The sequence below is a fragment of the Ranitomeya imitator genome, chromosome 3 (genome assembly GCF_032444005.1).
Source record: "Ranitomeya imitator isolate aRanImi1 chromosome 3, aRanImi1.pri, whole genome shotgun sequence".
In the NCBI taxonomy this organism is placed as follows: domain Eukaryota; kingdom Metazoa; phylum Chordata; class Amphibia; order Anura; family Dendrobatidae; genus Ranitomeya; species Ranitomeya imitator.
Window position 1 is genome coordinate 829,585,108 of NC_091284.1, and position 19,979 is coordinate 829,605,086.

At 62.1% G+C, this 19,979-nt stretch overlaps 1 protein-coding gene across 4 annotated transcripts; it reads right to left on the reverse strand.

The window, feature by feature from the left end:
• Positions 1–66: 66 nt before the first annotated feature.
• Positions 67–15,729, reverse strand: RNF169 (ring finger protein 169). Of its 4 annotated transcripts, none has more exons than XM_069759466.1 (5): positions 15,680–15,729; positions 5,389–5,469; positions 5,176–5,285; positions 4,775–4,880; positions 67–1,263 (listed from the first exon to the last, which is right to left on the reverse strand). In XM_069759466.1, the coding sequence occupies exons 1-5, from the start codon at positions 15,692–15,694 to the stop codon at positions 190–192; spliced, it is 1,386 nt and encodes a 461-aa protein (XP_069615567.1). In that variant the 5' UTR covers positions 15,695–15,729; the 3' UTR covers positions 67–189. The 4 variants fall into 4 exon arrangements, with proteins under 4 accessions (XP_069615567.1, XP_069615566.1, XP_069615565.1 ...); XM_069759465.1 differs by having other exon boundaries at positions 5,176–5,288; positions 15,680–15,711; XM_069759464.1 differs by lacking the exon at positions 15,680–15,729 and adding an exon at positions 14,020–14,250.
• Between the last annotated feature and the right edge of the window lie 4,250 nt (positions 15,730–19,979).

Sequence of the window (19,979 nt, forward strand, 5' to 3'; positions counted from 1 at the left end):
TCGGGAGTCTGGGAAAGTCGTGATTGGACCCATCATGGCCATCACCAGACACACAACCAAGACCTGTTAGATCAGATTTGTTTTTATTGGGGGAGTCCTTGATCTTCGGGGTCCCGCGTCTTCAGTACAATAGTCCCATTATAGAAAATTAAAAGAAAACTCTGAGTCAATGTAGAAAAGATGTCGGCTCTAGCTGGTGCCGGCGGCGCTCTTGGACCGCAGCGGATACTCGTCTCTGCTGCCCTTACACCGGTTCACCATCCGCCGCTCCTTGTCAAACACCTGCTGCAGCTTTAACGCCAGTTTTTTGTCCTCCTCCTCTTGGCGCAGCTTCTTCTCCGTCTCCCGCCAGAGACGCTCAAAGCCTCCCTGTCCCCCTGCCCGGCAGGTGACCCTGAGCCTCTTGATGGCGCCGTTCTTTTCGAGGTGTTTGGTTTTGCAGCGTCTCTTTTGGCCCCGGCGTTGGGGGTACCCGGGGCTGATGTTTTCGGCGGTGGTAAAGCTGGCACCGTTCGGTAACCCCATTGGCTGGGCGTTCTTTTTCTTGTGTGCCCGCTTTATGGGTTTGGCTACCAAGCAAGTCTTTTTATTTGAGGTCAGTCGGGCAGCCAACCGCGTCCTTGCGCCTGGGTGCGAGTTGGCGCTGCCATCTACATAGTCTTTAACGGTGACGAGTTCAGAGTGAGGTCCTTTACTTTGGGGGCATCCGCTACACGGAAGGGGCCTGGGGTGCCCGTCACTACATGTTACCAGGGTCTCCTCCCTACTGGAGGAGGGTAAAAGTTCTAGGTCCGCAAGTTTAGCCTCCTTGGCAACGGTTGTCAGTCCACCCTGGTCGGCCGGGGTTGTCAGCGTCCCTTTGGAGAGAGTCCTTTTCATCTGTCGGTCCTGAAATACCTGCTCCCATTTCTTCAGGATGACAGGGCTGGCCTCGTAGGAGGTGGGCTTCTGCAAGTTTCTCCTTAAGTTCCTCGGAGTGGATTTGATGATGACGGGGCTCAGGACTCGCCCGTCCGGGAGCTTTTTGGGCGGAGTGCAGGGCGAGCAGACGATGGGCTTGAAATGATTCAGCTCCTCAGAAATGCTGTCGTTGCTCTCGGGGCTGATTGATCTCTCAGGCTTGTGCAGAGGCGTGAAAGAGTTAAAGGAGTTAATGGTCAGACGCTTCTCAGACGTCAGGACCGGCGCCGAAAAGGAGCGGCTGTTCTCAGTTGAGAGGAGGATCCCAGCGAAGACCCCGAGGCTGCCGACCGCCGGGGTGACCTGGAGAAAAGAAAGACTGTGAAAAAAGGATCCCCCACAACGGTGCGTCCTCCACATATCACCCCCCACAACGGCTGGTCCTCCACATATCCCCCACCACGGCGCGCCCTCCACAGATCCCCCCACAACAGTGCGTCCTCCTCAAATCCCGCCACAAAAGCACGTCCTCCTCAGATCCCGCCACAATGGTGCGTCCTCCACATATCACCCCCCCCCCCACAACGGCGTGTCATCCACATATTTCCCCACCACGGCGCACCCTCCACAGATTCCCCAACAGCGCGTCCTCCTCAGATCCCGCCACAAACGCACGTCCTCCTCAGATCCCGCCACAAACACGTCGTCCTCAGATCCCGCCACAAACGCACGTCATCCTCAGATCCCGCCACAACGGCACGTCCTCCACAGATGCCCCCACAACGACGCGTCCTCCACAGATGCCCCCACAACGGCACGTCATCCACAGATCCCCAACGGCGCGTCCTACTCAGATCCCCCCCACAACGGCGCGTCCTCCTCAGATCCCCCCACAACGGCGCGTCCTCCTCAGATCCCCCCCACAACGGCACGTCCTCCTCAGATCCCCCCACAATGGCACATCCTCCACAGATCCCCCATAACAGTGCGTCATCCATAGATCCTCTAAGTCAATGTTTTTCAACCAGTGTGCCGCGACACATGGTCGGGTGTGCCGCGGGGAACGGGAGTCAGCTGTTCTCTGTGCCGACTGTCAAGCTGACAGCCAGCACAGAGAAGCTGCAGCGCGCCGGCTCCCGGAGATCAATTGTACTCGCAGACATCTACCAGCTGCGAGTACAATTGAGGCTCTGACCGCTGGGTCAGAGCGACGCCAGCAGCGTGATCAAGTCATGTGACCACGCTGCTGACGTCACTATCCGGCGCGCAGGAGACAGAAGACACTTGGTGGTAAGTGCTCCTGTGCTGTGGAGCTGAAGACACCGAAGATTCAGCGTGGGGTGGGTTTATGGGGAGTATGTGGGGGGATTTATTAAGTGTGTGGGGGGATTTATTAAGTGTGTGGGGGGGATTTATTAAGTGTGGGGGGGATTTATTAAGTGTGGGGGGATTTATTCAGTGTGTGGGGGGGGATTTATTCAGTGTGTGGGGGGGGGGGGATTTATTCAGTGTGTGGGGGGGATTTATTCAGTGTGTGGGGGGGATTTATTCAGTGTGGGGGGGGATTTATTCAGTGTGGGGGGATTTATTTAGTGTGTGGGGGGGATTTATTCAGTGTGTGGGGGGGATTTATTCAGTGTGTGGGGGGGATTTATTCAGTGTGGGGGGATTTATTTAGTGTGTGGGGGGGATTTATTCAGTGTGTGGGGGGATTTATTCAGTGTGTGGGGGGGATTTATTCAGTTTTTTCGTGGGATTTATTCAGTGTGTGGGGGGATTTATTCAGTGTGTGGGGGGGATTTATTCAGTGTGTGGGGGGGATTTATTCTGTGGGGGGGATTTATTCAGTAAGTGGGGGGATTTATTTAGTGTGTGGGGGGGATTTATTCAGTGTGTGTGTGGGGGGATTTATTCAGTGTGTGGGGGGATTTATTCAGTGTGTGGGGGGGATTTATTCTGTGGGGGGGATTTATTCAGTGTGTGGGGGGGATTTATTCAGTGTGGGGGGGGATTTATTCAGTGTGGGGGGGGATTTATTCAGTGTGGGGGGATTTATTAAGTGTGTGGGGGGATTTATTCAGTGTGTGGGGGGGATTTATTAAGTGTGTGGGGGGGATTTATTCAGTGTGTGGGGGGGATTTATTCAGTGTGTGGGCGGGATTTATTCAGTGTGGGGGGGGATTTATTCAGTGTGGGGGGGGATTTATTCAGTGTGGGGGGGGATTTATTCAGTGTGGGGGGATTTATTTAGTGTGTGGGGGGGATTTATTCAGTGTGTGGGGGGGATTTATTCAGTGTGTGGGGGGGATTTATTCAGTTTTTTTTGTGGGATTTATTCAGTGTGTGGGGGGGATTGTGTGGGGGGGATTTATTCAGTGTGTATGTGGGGGGGGGGCTGGAATTTATTTAGCATGTGTGGGGCAGGGTGCATTTATTCTGTGTGGAAGGGGATGGATTTATTGTATCGGAAGGGGAGTGGATATATTCTGTGGGGGTGAGTGGGGAGATGGGGGTGGACACAGTAGCGAGGGGAAAAATGTGTGCTGACACAGTATTGGGAGCAACGGTGATGGGATGTGTGAGGACAGTATGGGGAGTCGGGGGAATGTGTGAGGAGGAAATATGGAGAGAGCAAAGGGGTATGTTAGCAGGGGGGGATGTACAGGAGGAGGCTATTAGAAATGTGTGCAGACAGTATGGGGGGATGAAAGTGTGAGTGGACACATAATAGATACTGAGTAGTGTGAGGGTAACAGCCAGGAGGAGACAGTATGCCAAGTAGGAGGAGTGTAATGAAGGGGCACAGTAGAGAGACTGGGCTCTCTATGAGGGACACCGTATGAGAAGGCAGTGTGAAGTATGGAAAAGAGAGAGAGGGCAGTGTGGATGGCATGTACCATAAGAGGGACAGTGAGGGTCATATTATGTGCTGGGAATAAAGTGAGGGGCAATTATTTACTCAGGGGCTCAGCCTAGGGCAGATATTGTTATTCCGGAGCATTATAATAACACTGCTGTCTTTAAGGGTGTTGTGTCGGGATGTGCTGCAGAAGACAGGAGAAGATGGAAGTCTGCAGAAACGAGCTCTGCCGGTGGATGAGAAGAGTCATCATGGCATCTGGACAAGGTGAAGATGAAAAGAAAGAGGCGACTCCACAAACAACGTCATCTATCAGGTACCTGGATGTAAATGTGTTTTTTTTGTGATACTAATTCTCATTTTTATTTGTTAGGAACATTAAAGGGGATGTCCAAGGTTGTGATGAGTCTGCAGTCATACTATGTGACTGCAGACTTCTGAATTCTCACAGTGCGCACTGCTATCATAATTCTCTGATGTTGGTGATTTACATACATGCGGTCACGTGCGGCCTCAGACAATGAAAATGAATTGACTGAGGCCGGACACGTCTAGTTAGAATGTGGCCAGAAGTATCCAAATCACATACTTGTGCTGTCATGACCGTCCACTCTGGCCACCGGCAAGGGAGAATCCTGAAAGTGTGCAGTGCTTGCGCTGTGAGAATTCAGAAGCCTGCAGTCACATAGAATGACTGCAGACTTTCATCTCAAACCTGGACGCACCATTTTGTGCCATTTTGGTTGGTGGTGTGCCTCGGGATTTTTTAAGTATAAAAAGTGTGCCGCGGCTCAAAAAAGGTTGAAAATCACTGCTCTAAGTTATACAATGCACTAGTCACATCAAGATCTGCAACCAGAAATCTGCTGGAACCTGACACTGCTGAACTCACAAATCCATCCCTAGTAGATCAGCAGAGATCCACTGGGGCAGATTTCCCATGTCATCAGGAAAGCAGCAGAATTGAGATTGCAGCTCTGGATGTGAGTGGAGCAGCGGAGGGTGAGGCGTTACCTTGGCTTTCTGCGGTTGGGGGGCTCTTCTGCGGCCCGCTGCGGGGAGGCTCTCGGTCACATGGTCACTGCAGCTCTGGCTGCGCTCCAGTTTGGACTGAAGGCTCCTGGGAAATAGAGGGAAGGTAAGTGCAATGTGACAGTCAGGGGGGCACACACTTAGCTGTGCAGCACGCGAGACCCCCGTTATATCGTGACAATGTTATTCTGTATTATGTGCAGTATAATTCTGATAATCCGACTCCAATCACTTATGATCCAGAATTTCACTGGACCGGACCCAGAAAACAGAGGCGGCCACATCCATCAGATGAGAAGCGTCCGCCTGATAATCCGATGTCCACGGACGCACTCTGGGTTTTCGGAGCGATACACAGACACGACACTGCAGCTGTGCGTTACCATGACAGCGAGGCGGGAGCGCCGGGGTTGTTCTTGGAGACGAAAGCCGATCTGTGCAGGGTCCTCCTGGTGAACGGCTCCTCGTTCTCAGAGTCCGAGAGCGGCTGAGGCTGCTGAGAAACAAACCAATAAGATAAGTGTCCTGTGTGGGGAAACGCGGATGTAACCATGGAAACAGCCGCAACGGAGCTGCATACTCAATACGGCACGTACCGCCACGTGACACGGCCTGAACGCCGCCTTGTCTTCCATTTCTCGTCCTCCATCGGCCACATCCTCCAGGGTTCCATGACCCTGAGAACAAAAGGAGGTGGTCATACTCCACCCCAACCCTCGGGGAGAAGTGGTCGGGGAGTCTGGGGGGAGGAACGGGGAGTGCGGGGGCAGGCCGGGAGAGAAATGGAGGAACGAGGAGTCTGGGGATCGGCCGGGGAAAGGACGGTGTGTCCGACGGAACAAGGGAAGAGATATGGGGAGTCCGGGGTCAGACCAGAGGAATGGAGGAGGAATGGGGAGTCCAGGGGAAGACACGGGAGGATCTCAGGGGCAGGTTGTAGGGAGTCGCAGTGATAGATCGTGGAGGGTCTGGGGGTAGGCTTCCACTGCTCTGGGGGTAGGCTTCCACTGCTCTGGGGGTAGGCTTCCACTGCTCTGGGGGTTGGTGCCGGGAAACTGGGATGGTAGTGGGTAAGGGGCTCCCGAAATATAGACTGTTGGAGGAGGGGAGGGTTGGGGGACAGTTTGTGGGGAAGTGCAGGACATGGGTGAGGATCTAGGGGACAGGATGCCGGGAGCCCAGAGTAACCGGTGTGGGGGTGTTCTGGGGATAAATCATTCAGGGCTGTGGAGTCGGAGTCCATTTTAGTAGAGCTGGTGTAGGAATAAAATGGATCGACTCCTAACCCATCTACAGGGTGGGCCATGTATACGGATAGACCCGGGTGGGCCATGTATACGCTGGGGTCCGGCTGTGGTGTCCGGGAAGGGGGGGGGGGGGGGGGGGCAGGTTGCTGGCGTCCGGGGTCCGGTCGCGGCGTCCGGGGTCCGGTCGCGGCGTCCGGTCGCGGCGTCCGGGGTCCGGTCGCGGCGTCCGGGGTCCGGTCGCGGCGTCCGGGGTCCGGTCGCGGCGTCCGGGGTCCGGTCGCGGCGTCCGGGGTCCGGTCGCGGCGTCCGGGGTCCGGTCGCGGCGTCCGGTCGCGGCGTCCGGGGTCCGGTCGCGGCGTCCGGTCGCGGCGTCCGGGGTCCGGTCGCGGGGTCCGGTCGCTGGGGTCCGGTCGCGGCGTCCGGGGTCCGGTCGCTGGGGTCCGGTCGCGGCGTCCGGGGTCCGGTCGCTGGGGTCCGGTCGCGGCGTCCGGGGTCCGGTCGCTGGGGTCCGGGGTCCGGTCGCTGGGGTCCGGTCGCTGGGGTCCGGTCGCGGCGTCCGGGGTCCGGTCGCGGCGTCCGGGGTCCGGTCGCTGGGGTCCGGTCGCGGCGTCCGGGGTCCGGTCGCTGGGGTCCGGTCGCGGCGTCCGGGGTCCGGTCGCGGCGTCCGGTCGCGGCGTCCGGGGTCCGGTCGCGGCGTCCGGGGTCCGGTCGCTGGGGTCCGGTCGCGGCGTCCGGGGTCCGGTCGCTGGGGTCCGGTCGCGGCGTCCGGGGTCCGGTCGCTGGGGTCCGGTCGCGGCGTCCGGGGTCCGGTCGCGGCGTCCGGGGTCCGGTCGCTGGGGTCCGGTCGCGGCGTCCGGGGTCCGGTCGCTGGGGTCCGGTCGCGGCGTCCGGGGTCCGGTCGCTGGGGTCCGGTCGCGGCGTCCGGGGTCCGGTCGCGGCGTCCGGGGTCCGGTCGCTGGGGTCCGGTCGCGGCGTCCGGGGTCCGGTCGCTGGGGTCCGGTCGCGGCGTCCGGGGTCCGGTCGCTGGGGTCCGGTCGCGGCGTCCGGGGTCCGGTCGCTGGGGTCCGGTCGCGGCGTCCGGGGTCCGGTCGCTGGGGTCCGGTCGCGGCGTCCGGGGTCCGGTCGCTGGGGTCCGGTCGCGGCGTCCGGGGTCCGGTCGCTGGGGTCCGGTCGCGGCGTCCGGGGTCCGGTCGCTGGGGTCCGGTCGCGGCGTCCGGGGTCCGGTCGCGGCGTCCGGGGTCCGGTCGCTGGGGTCCGGTCGCGGCGTCCGGGGTCCGGTCGCTGGGGTCCGGTCGCGGCGTCCGGGGTCCGGTCGCTGGGGTCCGGGGTCCGGTCGCTGGGGTCCGGTCGCGGCGTCCGGGGTCCGGTCGCTGGGGTCCGGTCGCGGCGTCCGGGGTCCGGTCGCTGGGGTCCGGTCGCGGCGTCCGGGGTCCGGTCGCTGGGGTCCGGTCGCGGCGTCCGGGGTCCGGTCGCTGGGGTCCGGTCGCGGCGTCCGGGGTCCGGTCGCTGGGGTCCGGTCGCGGCGTCCGGGGTCCGGTCGCTGGGGTCCGGTCGCGGCGTCCGGGGTCCGGTCGCTGGGGTCCGGTCGCGGCGTCCGGGGTCCGGTCGCTGGGGTCCGGTCGCGGCGTCCGGGGTCCGGTCGCTGGGGTCCGGTCGCGGCGTCCGGGGTCCGGTCGCTGGGGTCCGGTCGCGGCGTCCGGGGTCCGGTCGCTGGGGTCCGGTCGCGGCGTCCGGGGTCCGGTCGCTGGGGTCCGGTCGCGGCGTCCGGGGTCCGGTCGCTGGGGTCCGGTCGCGGCGTCCGGGGTCCGGTCGCTGGGGTCCGGTCGCGGCGTCCGGGGTCCGGTCGCTGGGGTCCGGTCGCGGCGTCCGGGGTCCGGTCGCTGGGGTCCGGTCGCGGCGTCCGGGGTCCGGTCGCTGGGGTCCGGTCGCGGCGTCCGGGGTCCGGTCGCTGGGGTCCGGTCGCGGCGTCCGGGGTCCGGTCGCTGGGGTCCGGTCGCGGCGTCCGGGGTCCGGTCGCTGGGGTCCGGTCGCGGCGTCCGGGGTCCGGTCGCTGGGGTCCGGTCGCGGCGTCCGGGGTCCGGTCGCGGCGTCCGGGGTCCGGTCGCTGGGGTCCGGTCGCGGCGTCCGGGGTCCGGTCGCTGGGGTCCGGTCGCGGCGTCCGGGGTCCGGTCGCTGGGGTCCGGTCGCGGCGTCCGGGGTCCGGTCGTGGCGTCCGGGGTCCGGTCGTGGCGTCCGGGGTCCGGTCGTGGCGTCCGGGGTCCGGTCGCTGGGGTCCGGTCGTGGCGTCCGGGGTCCGGTCGCTGGGGTCCGGTCGTGGCGTCCGGGGTCCGGTCGCTGGGGTCCGGTCGTGGCGTCCGGGGTCCGGTCGCTGGGGTCCGGTCGTGGCGTCCGGGGTCCGGTCGCTGGGGTCCGGTCGTGGCGTCCGGGGTCCGGTCGCTGGGGTCCGGTCGTGGCGTCCGGGGTCCGGTCGCTGGGGTCCGGTCGTGGCGTCCGGGGTCCGGTCGCTGGGGTCCGGTCGTGGCGTCCGGGGTCCGGTCGCTGGGGTCCGGTCGTGGCGTCCGGGGTCCGGTCGCTGGGGTCCGGTCGTGGCGTCGGGGGTCCGGTCGCTGGGGTCCGGTCGTGGCGTCCGGGGTCCGGTCGCTGGGGTCCGGTCGTGGCGTCGGGGGTCCGGTCGCTGGGGTCCGGTCGTGGCGTCGGGGGTCCGGTCGTGGCGTCCGGGGTCCGGTCGCTGGGGTCCGGTCGTGGCGTCCGGGGTCCGGTCGCTGGGGTCCGGTCGTGGCGTCCGGGGTCCGGTCGCTGGGGTCCGGTCGCGGCGTCCGGGGTCCGGTCGTGGCGTCCGGGGTCCGGTCGCTGGGGTCCGGTCGTGGCGTCCGGGGTCCGGTCGCTGGGGTCCGGTCGTGGCGTCCGGGGTCCGGTCGCTGGGGTCCGGTCGTGGCGTCCGGGGTCCGGTCGCTGGGGTCCGGTCGTGGCGTCCGGGGTCCGGTCGCTGGAATCCGGTCGTGGCGTCCGGGGTCCGGTCGCTGGGGTCCGGTCGTGGCGTCCGGGGTCCGGTCGCTGGGGTCCGGTCGTGGCGTCGGGGGTCCGGTCGCTGGGGTCCGGTCGTGGCGTCCGGGGTCCGGTCGCTGGGGTCCGGTCGTGGCGTCGGGGGTCCGGTCGCTGGGGTCCGGTCGTGGCGTCGGGGGTCCGGTCGTGGCGTCCGGGGTCCGGTCGCTGGGGTCCGGTCGTGGCGTCCGGGGTCCGGTCGCTGGGGTCCGGTCGTGGCGTCCGGGGTCCGGTCGCTGGGGTCCGGTCGCGGCGTCCGGGGTCCGGTCGTGGCGTCCGGGGTCCGGTCGCTGGGGTCCGGTCGTGGCGTCCGGGGTCCGGTCGCTGGGGTCCGGTCGTGGCGTCCGGGGTCCGGTCGCTGGGGTCCGGTCGTGGCGTCCGGGGTCCGGTCGCTGGGGTCCGGTCGTGGCGTCCGGGGTCCGGTCGCTGGGGTCCGGTCGTGGCGTCCGGGGTCCGGTCGCTGGGGTCCGGTCGTGGCGTCGGGGGTCCGGTCGCTGGGGTCCGGTCGTGGCGTCCGGGGTCCGGTCGCTGGGGTCCGGTCGTGGCGTCGGGGGTCCGGTCGCTGGGGTCCGGTCGTGGCGTCGGGGGTCCGGTCGTGGCGTCCGGGGTCCGGTCGCTGGGGTCCGGTCGTGGCGTCCGGGGTCCGGTCGCTGGGGTCCGGTCGTGGCGTCCGGGGTCCGGTCGTGGCGTCCGGGGTCCGGTCGCTGGGGTCCGGTCGTGGCGTCCGGGGTCCGGTCGCTGGGGTCCGGTCGTGGCGTCCGGGGTCCGGTCGCTGGGGTCCGGTCGTGGCGTCCGGGGTCCGGTCGCTGGGGTCCGGTCGCGGCGTCCGGGGTCCGGTCGCTGGGGTCCGGTCGCGGCGTCCGGGGTCCGGTCGTGGCGTCCGGTCGCTGGGGTCCGGTCGTGGCGTCCGGGGTCCGGTCGCTGGGGTCCGGTCGTGGCGTCCGGGGTCCGGTCGTGGCGTCCGGGGTCCGGTCGTGGCGTCCGGGGTCCGGTCGTGGCGTCCGGGGTCCGGTCGTGGCGTCCGGGGTCCGGTCGTGGCGTCCGGGGTCCGGTCGCTGGGGTCCGGTCGTGGCGTCCGGGGTCCGGTCGCTGGGGTCCGGTCGTGGCGTCCGGGGTCCGGTCGCTGGGGTCCGGTCGTGGCGTCCGGGGTCCGGTCGCTGGGGTCCGGTCGTGGCGTCCGGGGTCCGGTCGCTGGGGTCCGGTCGTGGCGTCCGGGGTCCGGTCGCTGGGGTCCGGTCGTGGCGTCCGGGGTCCGGTCGCTGGGGTCCGGTCGTGGCGTCCGGGGTCCGGTCGCTGGGGTCCGGTCGTGGCGTCCGGGGTCCGGTCGCTGGGGTCCGGTCGTGGCGTCCGGGGTCCGGTCGCTGGGGTCCGGTCGTGGCGTCCGGGGTCCGGTCGCTGGGGTCCGGTCGTGGCGTCCGGGGTCCGGTCGCTGGGGTCCGGTCGTGGCGTCCGGGGTCCGGTCGCTGGGGTCCGGTCGTGGCGTCCGGGGTCCGGTCGCTGGGGTCCGGTCGTGGCGTCCGGGGTCCGGTCGCTGGGGTCCGGTCGTGGCGTCCGGGGTCCGGTCGCTGGGGTCCGGTCGTGGCGTCCGGGGTCCGGTCGCTGGGGTCCGGTCGTGGCGTCCGGGGTCCGGTCGCTGGGGTCCGGTCGTGGCGTCCGGGGTCCGGTCGCTGGGGTCCGGTCGTGGCGTCCGGGGTCCGGTCGCTGGGGTCCGGTCGTGGCGTCCGGGGTCCGGTCGCTGGGGTCCGGTCGTGGCGTCCGGGGTCCGGTCGCTGGGGTCCGGTCGTGGCGTCCGGGGTCCGGTCGCTGGGGTCCGGTCGTGGCGTCCGGGGTCCGGTCGCTGGGGTCCGGTCGTGGCGTCCGGGGTCCGGTCGCTGGGGTCCGGTCGTGGCGTCCGGGGTCCGGTCGCGGCGTCCGGGGTCCGGTCGCTGGGGTCCGGTCGCGGCGTCCGGGGTCCGGTCGCTGGGGTCCGGTCGCGGCGTCCGGGGTCCGGTCGTGGCGTCCGGGGTCCGGTCGCTGGGGTCCGGTCGCGGCGTCCGGGGTCCGGTCGCTGGGGTCCGGTCGTGGCGTCCGGGGTCCGGTCGTGGCGTCCGGGGTCCGGTCGCTGGGGTCCGGTCGCGGCGTCCGGGGTCCGGTCGCTGGGGTCCGGTCGCGGCGTCCGGGGTCCGGTCGCTGGGGTCCGGTCGCGGCGTCCGGGGTCCGGTCGTGGCGTCCGGGGTCCGGTCGCTGGGGTCCGGTCGTGGCGTCCGGGGTCCGGTCGCTGGGGTCCGGTCGTGGCGTCCGGGGTCCGGTCGTGGCGTCCGGGGTCCGGTCGCTGGGGTCCGGTCGTGGCGTCCGGGGTCCGGTCGCTGGGGTCCGGTCGTGGCGTCCGGGGTCCGGTCGCTGGGGTCCGGTCGTGGCGTCCGGGGTCCGGTCGCTGGGGTCCGGTCGTGGCGTCCGGGGTCCGGTCGCTGGGGTCCGGTCGTGGCGTCCGGGGTCCGGTCGCTGGGGTCCGGTCGTGGCGTCCGGGGTCCGGTCGCTGGGGTCCGGTCGTGGCGTCGGGGGTCCGGTCGCTGGGGTCCGGTCGTGGCGTCGGGGGTCCGGTCGTGGCGTCCGGGGTCCGGTCGCTGGGGTCCGGTCGTGGCGTCCGGGGTCCGGTCGCTGGGGTCCGGTCGTGGCGTCCGGGGTCCGGTCGCTGGGGTCCGGTCGTGGCGTCCGGGGTCCGGTCGCTGGGGTCCGGTCGTGGCGTCCGGGGTCCGGTCGTGGCGTCCGGGGTCCGGTCGCTGGGGTCCGGTCGTGGCGTTCGGGGTCCGGTCGCTGGGGTCCGGTCGTGGCGTCCGGGGTCCGGTCGCTGGGGTCCGGTCGTGGCGTCCGGGGTCCGGTCGCGGCGTCCGGGGTCCGGTCGCTGGGGTCCGGTCGCGGCGTCCGGGGTCCGGTCGCTGGGGTCCGGTCGCGGCGTCCGGGGTCCGGTCGTGGCGTCCGGGGTCCGGTCGCTGGGGTCCGGTCGTGGCGTCCGGGGTCCGGTCGCTGGGGTCCGGTCGTGGCGTCCGGGGTCCGGTCGTGGCGTCCGGGGTCCGGTCGCTGGGGTCCGGTCGTGGCGTCCGGGGTCCGGTCGCTGGGGTCCGGTCGTGGCGTCCGGGGTCCGGTCGCTGGGGTCCGGTCGTGGCGTCCGGGGTCCGGTCGCTGGGGTCCGGTCGTGGCGTCCGGGGTCCGGTCGCTGGGGTCCGGTCGTGGCGTCCGGGGTCCGGTCGCTGGGGTCCGGTCGTGGCGTCCGGGGTCCGGTCGCTGGGGTCCGGTCGTGGCGTCCGGGGTCCGGTCGCTGGGGTCCGGTCGTGGCGTCCGGGGTCCGGTCGCTGGGGTCCGGTCGTGGCGTCCGGGGTCCGGTCGCTGGGGTCCGGTCGTGGCGTCCGGGGTCCGGTCGCTGGGGTCCGGTCGTGGCGTCCGGGGTCCGGTCGTGGCGTCCGGGGTCCGGTCGCTGGGGTCCGGTCGTGGCGTCCGGGGTCCGGTCGCTGGGGTCCGGTCGTGGCGTCCGGGGTCCGGTCGCTGGGGTCCGGTCGTGGCGTCCGGGGTCCGGTCGTGGCGTCCGGGGTCCGGTCGCTGGGGTCCGGTCGTGGCGTCCGGGGTCCGGTCGCTGGGGTCCGGTCGTGGCGTCCGGGGTCCGGTCGCTGGGGTCCGGTCGTGGCGTCCGGGGTCCGGTCGTGGCGTCCGGGGTCCGGTCGCTGGGGTCCAGGGTCCGGTCGCTGGGGTCCGGTCGCTGGGGGTTGGTGCCGGGAAACTGGGATGGTAGTGGGTAAGGGGCTCCCGAAATATAGACTGTTGGAGGAGGGGAGGGTTGGGGGTTTGGGGGACAGTTTGTGGGGAAGTGCAGGACATGGGTGAGGATCTAGGGGACAGGATGCCGGGAGCCCAGAGTAACCGGTGTGGGGGTGTTCTGGGGATAAATCATTCAGGGCTGTGGAGTCGGAGTCCATTTTAGTAGAGCTGGTGTAGGAATAAAATGGATCGACTCCTAACCCATCTACAGGGTGGGCCATGTATACGGATAGACCCGGGTGGGCCATGTATACGCTGGGGTCCGGCTGTGGTGTCCGGGAAGGGGGGGGGGGGGGGGGCAGGTTGCTGGCGTCCGGGGTCCGGTCGTGGCGTCCGGGGTCCGGTCGTGGCGTCCGGGGTCCGGTCGTGGCGTCCGGGGTCCGGTCGTGGCGTCCGGGGTCCGGTCGTGGCGTCCGGGGTCCGGTCGTGGCGTCCGGGGTCCGGTCGTGGCGTCCGGGGTCCGGTCGTGGCGTCCGGGGTCCGGTCGTGGCGTCCGGGGTCCGGTCGCTGGGGTCCGGTCGTGGCGTCCGGGGTCCGGTCGCTGGGGTCCGGTCGTGGCGTCCGGGGTCCGGTCGCTGGGGTCCGGTCGTGGCGTCCGGGGTCCGGTCGCTGGGGTCCGGTCATGGTGTCCGGGGGCAGGTCGCTGGGGTCCGGTCATGGTGACCGGGGGCAGGTCGCTGGGGGTCCAAGGGGCAGATTGCTGGGGTCCGGTCGTGGTGTCCAGGGGCAGGTCGCTGGGGTCCGGTCATGGTGTCCGGTCGCTGGGGTCCGGTCATGGTGTCCGGTCCGGTCGCTGGGGTCCGGTCATGGTGTCCGGTCGTGGTGTCTCAGTGTCCGGTCGTGGTGTCTCAGTGTCCGGTCGTGTGGCATCTGAGGGCTCCGGTCCCACAGTCCCAGTACACGCCGCCGCAGGGCCGGTCACTGTAGGGTGCAGGACGTATCTGTCGCCTCCATGGGGCGCTCTCCTCACACATCGCCGGTACCCGGGGCCGCCTTGTATTTCGGCCGTTACGTCACGTCCAGGACTCTCGTGGCGTCACACGTGTCTCGTTACGTCATGGTGCCTTGTGGGCGGGACCGGCCGACACGTCACCGGCAGCACGGTTACCGTCCGGGAGGTCGCGGTGATCGGCGGACGTGATCCGGTACCTGGGCTATTGCACTCCGGGACATGCCGAGCGGGAATCACATCTCCAGCCACGGAGCGATTACCGGATATCCGCCCACACCGCGCCTGACGTCACTCACCGCCGGACATCCGCTCGACCACCCCTGACGTCATTATTACTGTTATATTTTTCGGATTTTGACCGTGAGTGACGTCACCTAGTCTCGACACAGCGCCCTCATCACGTGCGCGGGCGTGTACGAGGCCGCGGCGCAGGCTGACTACGGAACGCCGAATTGGACATCTTAACCCCACCCCCTATCATCGGAATGGCTGACAGCGGTCACGTGATCCGAGCCGAGAGCGTACTGCATGCCGGGACATGTAGTTCTATTGTTTTCTAACCAAGTGTAGAAATAATTGGCCTGAACAATTAGCGATATTTCGCGGTGTATAATATTGCGCTGTGCTACCGCATGTAACGGGGGACGGATATAGCATGTGTGTACTGACGGACGTGTACAGCCAATCAGCGCTCAGCATTCATTTTCCATCCTTCCCCCGGTAGATTTATGAAAAATTGTGTTTCAGCATCCAATCACAGTGCCGCTTTCATTGCACCAGAGCAGTTTGGAAAATGAAAGCTGAGCCCTGGTTGGCTGCTCTGGTAAAATGAAAGCTGATCCCTGGTTGGCTGCTCTGGTAAAATGAAAGCTGATCCCTGGTTGGCTGCTCTGGTAACAGGAAAACTGAGCTGTGGTTGCTAAGGGTAACTAAGCCAGTTTTGGTAGATCCTCATTTCTGTGACGCTCTGGAGTAATTAATGGCAGTGAATATTCTGATAGGATTATTAATTGCGTGAAACTTTTTTTTTTTTCGCTGCCATTTTTGTAAAATCTGCTGTGGTTCTGTAACATTTTGGCTAAAATTGTGTCTTGAATGCTCTCAGTTTCCGCAACGAGGAGACTATAAGAAAACACCGGTAACTGCAGTAATGATCGGGGAGAAATCCTTCACTTTACGGAACAATTTCAAGGATGGCGATAAAATAAAACCGTTCTGTTTGGTGTCGCCGCCATCGCCCCGACCTGCGACCTCACCACAGAATTATTATTATTATTTATTATTATAGCGCCATTTATTCCATGGCGCTTTACATGTGAGGAGGGGTGAACCATAACAAGGCCCAAAACAAAGACAAATTGTGAATTTTCCCCCGATTTTCCGTCCATTATATGGTAAAGTGAACGGCGTCCCGGAAAATACCAGACAAAGAGTGCTGGCTCATGGGAGGAAGGTAAGAAACAAGGGGTTAATAGGGGTCCCTGTGGCGCTGTCGGGCTGTGTGCCCACGCTGCGTTTTTCCGCTGTGGAAACTCTTAAAAAACGCTAACAAAACGCAGCCCATTCATTTTAATCGCATTCCGCAATTGCTGTGCCCATGCTGCGTATTTTTCCGCAGCGGAATCGCATGGTCATTAATTTTGTGGAAACGCAGCGAATCCACCGCCATAGACTTGTATTGGAAAAAAAACGCATGAAAAATGCATTAAAATCCGCATGCGTTTTCCTTGGTAAGAGAGTGCGGTTTTGATGCAGAAAAATCTCCTTCTATTCTGCAACGTGGGCACATAGCGTCACGTGTACATCGTCCGGCCACAGTGATAACAGATGAGAGGTAATATGATATAATGGACTTACCTGCAGCGGAGCCATGGCCGGGGGTCCGCACTGAGGTCCGGCCGGGTACTGAGCTGTCAGACTAGTCCTGGTCCTGTACATACAGCCGATACATGCCTGCACATGTCTGCAAGACGGAAACTCCCTGCAATCACTGTCAGCACCGACATCCTGAGCGGCAACTGATGGCATACTGTATCTAATCCTCTCCTGTGTGATACTGACTGCTGAGCCGTGTATCTAATCTCATCCTGTGTGATACTGACTGCTGAGCCGTGTATCTAATCCTCCTGTGTGATACTGTCTGCTGAGCCCTGTATCTAATCCTCCTGTGTGATACTGTCTGCTGAGCCGTGTATCTAATCCTCTCCTGTGTGATACTGTCTGCTGAGCCGTGTATCTAATCTCATCCTGTGTGATACTGACTGCTGAGCCGTGTATCTAATCCTATCCTGTGTGATACTGACTGCTGAGCCGTGTATCTAATCTCATCCTGTGTGATACTGTCTGCTGAGCCGTGTATCTAATCCTCCTGTGTGATACTGTCTGCTGAGCCGTGTATCTAATCCTCTCCTGTGTGATACTGTCTGCTGAGCCGTGTATCTAATCTCATCCTGTGTGATACTGACTGCTGAGCCGTGTATCTAATCCTATCCTGTGTGATACTGTCTGCTGAGCCGTGTATCTAATCTCATCCTGTGTGATACTGACTGCTGAGCCGTGTATCTAATCCTATCCTGTGTGATACTGTCTGCTGACCTGTGTATCTAATCCTATCCTGTGTGATACTGTCTGCTGAGCCGTGTATCTAATCCTATCCTGTGTGATACTGACTGGTGAGCCATGTATCTAATCCTATCCTGTGTGATACTGACTGCTGAGCCGTATATCTAATCCTCTCCTGTGTGATACTGACTGCTGAGCCGTATATCTAATCCTCTCCTGTGTGATACTGTCTGCTGAGCCGTGTATCTAATCCTCTCCTGTGTGATGCTGTCTGCTGAGCCGTGTATCTAATCCTATCCTGTGTGATACTGACTGCTGAGCCGTGTATCTAATCCTCTCCTGTGTGATACTGTCTGCTGAGCCGTGTATCTAATCCTCTCCTGTGTGATACTGACTGCTGAGCCGTGTATCTAATCCTATCCTGTGTGATACTGACTGCTGAGCCGTGTATCTAATCCTATCCTGTGTGATACTGACTGCTGAGCCGTGTATCTAATCCTATCCTGTGTGATACTGACTGCTGAGCCGTGTATCTAATCCTCTCCTGTGTGATACTGACTGCTGAGCCGTGTATCTAATCCTATCCTGTGTGATACTGACTGCTGAGCCGTGTATCTAATCCTATCCTGTGTGATACTGACTGCTGAGCCGTGTATCTAATCCTATCCTGTGTGATACTGACTGCTGAGCCGTGTATCTAATCCTCTCCTGTGTGATACTGACTGCTGAGCCGTGTATCTAATCCTATCCTGTGTGATACTGACTGCTGAGCCGTGTATCTAATCCTCTCCTGTGTGATACTGTCTGCTGAGCCGTGTATCTAATCCTCTCCTGTGTGATGCTGTCTGCTGAGCCGTGTATCTAATCCTATCCTGTGTGATACTGACTGCTGAGCCGTGTATCTAATCCTCTCCTGTGTGATACTGTCTGCTGAGCCGTGTATCTAATCCTCTCCTGTGTGATACTGTCTGCTGAGCCGTGTATCTAATCCTCTCCTGTGTGATACTGACTGCTGAGCCGTGTATCTAATCCTATCCTGTGTGATACTGACTGCTGAGCCGTGTATCTAATCCTATCCTGTGTGATACTGACTGCTGAGCCGTGTATCTAATCCTCTCCTGTGTGATACTGACTGCTGAGCCGTGTATCTAATCCTATCCTGTGTGATACTGACTGCTGAGCCGTATATCTAATCCTATCCTGTGTGATACTGATTGCTGAGCCGTGTATCTAATCCCATCCTGTGTGATACTGACTGCTGAGCCGTGTATCTAATCCCATCCTGTGTGATACTGTCTGCTGAGCCGTGTATCTAATCCCATCCTGTGTGATACTGACTGCTGAGCCGTGTATCTAATCCTATCCTGTGTGATACTGTCTGCTGAGCCGTGTATCTAATCCCATCCTGTGTGATACTGACTGCTGAGCCGTGTATCTAATCCTATCCTGTGTGATACTGTCTGCTGAGCCGTGCATCTAATCCTATCCTGTGTGATACTGACTGCTGAGCCGTGTATCTAATCCTATCCTGTGTGATACTGTCTGCTGAGCCGTGTACCTAATCCTATCCTGTGTGATACTGTCTGCTGAGCCGTGTATCTAATCCTGTCCTGTGTGATACTGACTGCTGAGCCGTGTATCTAATCCTATCCTGTGTGATACTGACTGCTGAGCCGTGTATCTAATCCTCTCCTGTGTGATACTGACTGCTGAGCCGTGTATCTAATCCTATCCTGTGTGATACTGACTGCTGAGCCGTGTAACTAATCCTCTCCTGTGTGATACTGTCTGCTGAGCCGTGTATCTAATCCTATCCTGTGTGATACTGACTGCTGAGCCGTGTATCTAATCCTATCCTGTGTGATACTGACTGCTGAGCCGTGTATCTAATCCTCTCCTGTGTGATACTGTCTGCTGAGCCGTGTATCTAATCCTATCCTGTGTGATACTGACTGCTGAGCCGTGTATCTAATCCTATCCTGTGTGATACTGTCTGCTGAGCCGTGTATCTAATCCTATCCTGTGTGATACTGACTGCTGAGCCGTGTATCTAATCCTCTCCTGTGTGATACTGACTGCTGAGCCGTGTATCTAATCCTCTCCTGTGTGATACTGACTGCTGAGCCGTGTATCTAATCCTCTCCTGTGTGATACTGACTGCTGAGCTGTGTATCTAATCCTCTTCTGTGTCATACTGACTGCTGAGCCGTGTATCTAATCTCATCCTGTGTGATACTGTCTGCTGATCCGTGTATCTAATCCTATCCTGTGTGATACTGTCTGCTGAGCCGTGTACCTAATCCTATCCTGTGTGATACTGTCTACTGAGCTGTGTATCTAATCCCATCCTGTGTGATACTGTCTGCTGAGCCGTGTATCTCATCCTGTAAGGGTATGTTTCCACGTTCAGGAAACTCTGCGTGTTTGATGCTGCATAGAGCCGCAGCGTCAAACACGCAGCGTCCAGATGTTACAGCATAGTTGGGGGATTCCATTAAATCCCGTCTCCACTATGCGTGGTAACACGCATCCGGCGGCTCTGCGATTCCGGACATGCGGCGCGTCTTTTTAGATCGCAGCATGTCCATTTACCTTGCGGCGACGCTGCGCCGCCACAGCGTATAACACAGGGCCCTGTGTGTGGGGTGCGATGATTCCGGATGTCTGCAGTGAACACATCCGGCATCATCGTGTCTCCAGAAGGGGGTGAAGCGAGTTTTCCGCTCCGTCCGAAGCGCCGGCCATCCTGAACGTGGACACATACCCTAAGATGTATCACCCCCGCACACACCTGGATCAGCTGATGCAATGTGTCAGTCTCTCCCTGCACACAGTACAAGTCCAGAGTGATGAGGGTCGGGGGAAAGGGGTCTGGATCGCCCCCAGACACAGGGCCACGAGAGTTCTCGGTACCGGGCCTCTCTGGTTCGGTTCTGAGGCTGTCACGGTGGCTAGACCCGGTCCGCGACCCTGCTAAGGGGCGTCCAATAAAGGTGGTACAGTTTGTCAGGGGTTCGTGACGCCACTTGTGGTGTTCGGTCAGGGTGACCGACGCTGCTGTGGGGTCCGCTGGGGTGATGGAATGGCTGCTGGATGGTATACCTTCCCACAGGTGAAGTATGTCCCCAGGGCTTCCCAGTAAGGTGGATGGTGATGGTGTGAGGTGCAGGCAATAACGAGGACACAGGGTTGCAGTCTCTTTACCTCTTTACTGAAGACTTCATGACAATGGTATTGTCGAGCCCTGGGTATACCGGGTGACCCCCTTACCTTGGATCACCTCCATTTTCTCCGATACCTTCCCCCAAACCCATTCCCAAAAAAACACAAGACAAGAATTATCTTCTGGAATAATTTGGCCACAGCAGCCTTTTATTTAACACATAAATAAATAACAATTAACTACAATGTAAATATTATCCTGAACTAGGAGGAGTCCTTGAAGCTACAAAGGATCTGGCGAATATCCCAAACATAACTGTGAACATAACCGTAAACACATAATTACTCCCAGCCGTTACCACCCTGGCTCGGGAGCACCAATAAACCCCAAGGGTTTCATTGTTCACGAAAACTTCACGGGGATTCGGCCACC

Excerpts from the sequence above, each read along its gene's own strand:
- RNF169 (XM_069759463.1), bottom strand. The coding sequence starts at position 14,043 with ATGTCCCGGAGTGCAATAGCCCAG. Across the intron at positions 5,289-5,388 it reads TCAGGCCGTGTCACGTGGCG|CAGCCTCAGCCGCTCTCGGA; the intron begins GTACGTGCCGTA and ends TTTGTTTCTCAG. Across the intron at positions 4,881-5,175 it reads GCTCCCGCCTCGCTGTCATG|GAGCCTTCAGTCCAAACTGG; the intron begins GTAACGCACAGC and ends TCTATTTCCCAG.